Source organism: Gossypium arboreum, chromosome 7 (assembly GCF_025698485.1).
Source record: "Gossypium arboreum isolate Shixiya-1 chromosome 7, ASM2569848v2, whole genome shotgun sequence".
Taxonomy (NCBI): Eukaryota; Viridiplantae; Streptophyta; class Magnoliopsida; order Malvales; family Malvaceae; genus Gossypium; species Gossypium arboreum.
Window position 1 is genome coordinate 84,596,788 of NC_069076.1, and position 3,941 is coordinate 84,600,728.

At 34.7% G+C, this 3,941-nt stretch overlaps 1 protein-coding gene across 1 annotated transcript; it reads right to left on the reverse strand.

Annotated features, from left to right (window-relative positions):
* Positions 1-259: 259 nt before the first annotated feature.
* Positions 260-2,802, reverse strand: LOC108458317 (rho GTPase-activating protein 5-like). The gene is made up of 5 exons (XM_017757670.2): positions 2,023-2,802; positions 1,834-1,954; positions 1,619-1,738; positions 1,076-1,306; positions 260-998 (listed from the first exon to the last, which is right to left on the reverse strand). The coding sequence occupies exons 1-5, from the start codon at positions 2,448-2,450 to the stop codon at positions 555-557; spliced, it is 1,344 nt and encodes a 447-aa protein (XP_017613159.2). The 5' UTR covers positions 2,451-2,802; the 3' UTR covers positions 260-554.
* Between the last annotated feature and the right edge of the window lie 1,139 nt (positions 2,803-3,941).

A 3,941-nucleotide genomic window follows, 5' to 3' on the forward strand; every position in this document is an offset into this window, starting at 1 on the left:
CAAATTTATATAATATTGACATCATCCATAAATGAAGACGGAAATCCTATCCATAAACACCTTGAAGCTGCAAGTCACAGTGATAGACCACCTCTGGAAAGTATCTGTGGAGTGTGTGGTGTGATCTTCTTTCAACAATCACCACAATGTGTATTGGCTTTGGAGCATCCAACTTTATACTACGTCTTTTTCTTTTTTCCATTACCAAAATTTGAGAATAAGTTAGCTTTTTTGTATCAAAGCAAAGAAACAAGCCTCATATTTAGATTCTTGCTGGGAAAAGTTTTTTTAACTTTTATGCAGAATATGTGGAGCAGTGAGGGAATGCAGATAAAAAACCAAAAGTTAAGTGATCACATCAATCAGGTTACAATGTTAAATGTTAGGGGGTCATGTATTGAATTGTTTCATCCATGATTTTATACTAGGTTAACCCAAAACGCTATTCTATCACACCAAACTTGATAGAATATGGGTTAAGGTCGTCTAACTGGTGTTTTTGAGTATCCTTCATCGCCATGCTTCGAAACGTTCTGCCCTTGAATCTATGCGGCTCAGGTTGCGTATTCCTTTGGCTTTGTCAATAGCAAGTATGGATTGATTTTGTTCCCCGGACTTGAATTACTTGACTCACCAATATCATTATTTCTAGCCGGAGTTGGAGTATTTTCAGCGGAGATCTGTTTGTAGTCCGAGGGTATGGGACTGTGTTCTTCTCCATCTGCCGTCTCATTGTTTTGACTATAGTTCCTGAAACTTGCTCCTAAAGGTTCTTGAGCTATAAATGCGGTCTCTTTCTCTTCATTATCTTTTTGGGTATATGTAATGCAGGAGATGGAAGGCCTCTGATCTCCATCATCATCAAAAGGCTCCAGATAGGATGCCTCTGTAGGCTCTACCATTGAATACTCTCTTTCTCGTAGGGTCTTTGAGATTAGTGTCTTGAGAAAGTTCATCACTTGGACGGAATACACCAGTGCGGTCAAAGGATCTGCCATCTGCAATACAAATAAGCCATGGCCCATGAGAGATAGTCATCGAACCAACAATCAACCCAAATTCCATATACACCGACCCGAGTCATGTTTGGGGCAAAAACCACGGCAATATTACGGGCATTCATCTTGTTGAGATGGTCTTGCTGGACAACATCAGCCATGAGATTGATGGCCCAATCCAGTAAAGCATATTCTGTTGGAGGTAGAAGCCTCGCAAGCTCGGTACACTGCTCTTCTGTCTCGCACTGCATTACTTGCTGGGGGTCTAAAGAATCCAAAACTCCACTTGGAAGTTCTCTGAACCAAGCCTAACAATAAAACCACCAACTTAGCATGTTACAACCTGAAAAATGAAGTGCTAAACTTCATACATGATACGGTTAAAAAGTCATGTTTCCAGGATGTATATTGGTATGCATAAGCATAACATGCATGCATATGAAAAAGGATCATGACTTGAGATCTCTCAAAACAGTTTCCTATGATGGTTGAAAAGTATCAGTGAAAGAAATGCGAAATTAAAATTATGTACAATAAGTTTGCCTTGTCATTGAACTCCATAACCTCGTTTAGGTTGAGATGTTTGTAAGGGAATATGATGAAAGAGAGATTAAATGTACCTTAATTAGTCCAGCTAAACAGTGTGCATCAATCTCTTCTGGAACTACGCCACGATTTAGTTGTTCTCTGACATACTCCTCCTGACTGTTGTCTCCAGTAATTCTAAAAATCCCTTCTGCCTGCATGCCAAATATTATAAAGCTTAAAAGGAAACCAGAAAGGTGTAAACATATTGGCGTTGAGCAAAGAGAAAGGATGAAGCAAGAAACAAAACCTGCAAGCCTCCTAGAGCAAACAAATGCCTTTGCATTAACAAGAGTATTGCAGGCACACTATTCCCTCTTGGGTCATAGGATAACTGCATTGATTCTGTCGAAACTCCAAAGACATTTGCACTGCCAAATATATAATTAATAATACTAATAATAATAAAGGAGGTTTTATAAAAGGAAAAAGGATAAACCTGGCACTAGGAACTCTGGTGGGAACTTCAGGCTCAAACTCAACTGGCAAACCCAAGAAGCCACGGAACCTATCAAATGTAACATGAGACACATGTCTGACATTGGTTGGGATACCGATGTCCATACCAGAAAGCTCCCTTCCTGTACCAGAGGTCCAAGATTTCTTGAACAATGTCACCAGCAAAGCTAACACAGACAATTGATCCCCCTCTTGCTTGCTTCTCTTCTTTAATTTTCTCTCTTCTTCAACTCTTGGGTCACCACCTGTTACATTAACAAAGCCATCCCCATTACCATGAGCGAAGCTTAAGGATGTCTGGGGTGCACAGGACAACGCACCTTCATCATCATCATCGTCGTCAGACGTAGTAGAAGAAGAAGAATTCTCAGCGCTTGGAGGTGAAGAGAAATGAAGGACCTCCGTCATGGCTTCCAACAAAAAAAAAAAAAAAAAGATTTTTCTTTTCTCAAGTTGAAAGAAAATGGCGTATAATGCTGGACGTGAGAATCATTAAGTGATCATAAACAAATAAAAAAAAAAAAAGTGGGAGCTTGAGGTTGAAACTACAATGTTTAATGCGCTATCTGAATATTATAGGGAGATGAAATTTGAAGCTGATTTATTGGTTATTTTTCAGAACAATAATGAAATGGTGAGGAGGAAAGAAAGTGAAGGAAAACAAATTAAATTTCTTTAGACCTCGCAACTGTCTTCTTATATTATCGTTTTCTTTTCTTATATCAGTCGTGTATAAGTTACTTAAAATAATCTCAGGAAAGAAATCAAAGGATTTTGTTAGGAGTGTTTTTTAGATATAATAGAATAATCACAGCATATTTAACATATGATTAATATAGCATATCTAATATTCATGTTTAAATCATTTAGTTGTACTGCTTTCAAATTGATTGGTATAAAGTAAATGATTCCATTTTTGTATTTGTAAACTTTTGCTCATTTGTATATAATAAAAGATTTTTACTTAATACATAAATTGGTATTTAAGTTTGACATTGTGTTAACTTTTTTGGGTAAATTATAAAATAGTTATTTTATTTATTTTAGATTACATTTTAGTCATTTATGTTTGAAATGTTACGTTTTAGTCACTTACGTTATCATTTTGTTACGAAGTGATCACTCTATTGTTAAACTCCGTTACCTTCCTAGCAGTAGTCTTATGTGATAGTCCAAATGAGTTTTAAATGCCAACTTGGATGTCTAGTTACTGTGATGAAAATAATTTTTTAATTAAATAAATTTAATATGGACTACCACGTAGGACATCCAAGTTGACATTTAAAACCCATTTGGACTGCCACATAGGACCACTATTAGGGAGGTAACAGAGCTTAACAGTAGAGTGACCACTTCGTAACAAAACGATAACTTAAGTGACTAAAACATAATATTTCAGACATAAGTGACTAAAATGTAATTTGAGGCAAATAAAAGTGTCTATTTTTTATAGTTTACCCTTATTTTTTGGTCTTATAAGGGCACTTGTATATGACGAAAGTTATATTTTTTGGTACTCAAAAGTAACCATGTTAGCTTTTTAGTGTTTAATTCAAGTTTTGGAGTTGATTTGATGAAAATTTATAATTAGCTAATAATATTAACAATTAACTTTATCAAATCAACTCTAAAAATCGAATTAAATCACATCTATTAGACTTTATTTGACAAATTAAATGCAAAATTAAATAAATTTACAATGAACACTAAATTTATTCTATTAACAAAATCATGAAAAATTCAAACTTAATATTATTAGCAATTAACTTTCATCAAATTAACCCTAAAACTCAAATTAAACATTAAAAATATAACATCCTTACTTTTAGCTACTAAAATATATAATTTTATCAAATTTAAGTACTAAATTGAAAAAAAAATATCATATTAAAACACATA

What these genes read in the sequence shown, in the direction of transcription:
- LOC108458317 (XM_017757670.2), bottom strand. Translation starts at nt 2,450, where the DNA reads ATGACGGAGGTCCTTCATTTCTCTTCACCTCCAAGCGCTGAGAATTCT. An exon ending in ACCAGAGTTCCTAGTGCCAG is followed by an intron (nt 1,955 to 2,022) that starts GTTTATCCTTTT and finishes TATATTTGGCAG; the next exon opens with TGCAAATGTCTTTGGAGTTT. An exon ending in TTGCCCCAAACATGACTCGG is followed by an intron (nt 999 to 1,075) that starts GTCGGTGTATAT and finishes TTTGTATTGCAG; the next exon opens with ATGGCAGATCCTTTGACCGC.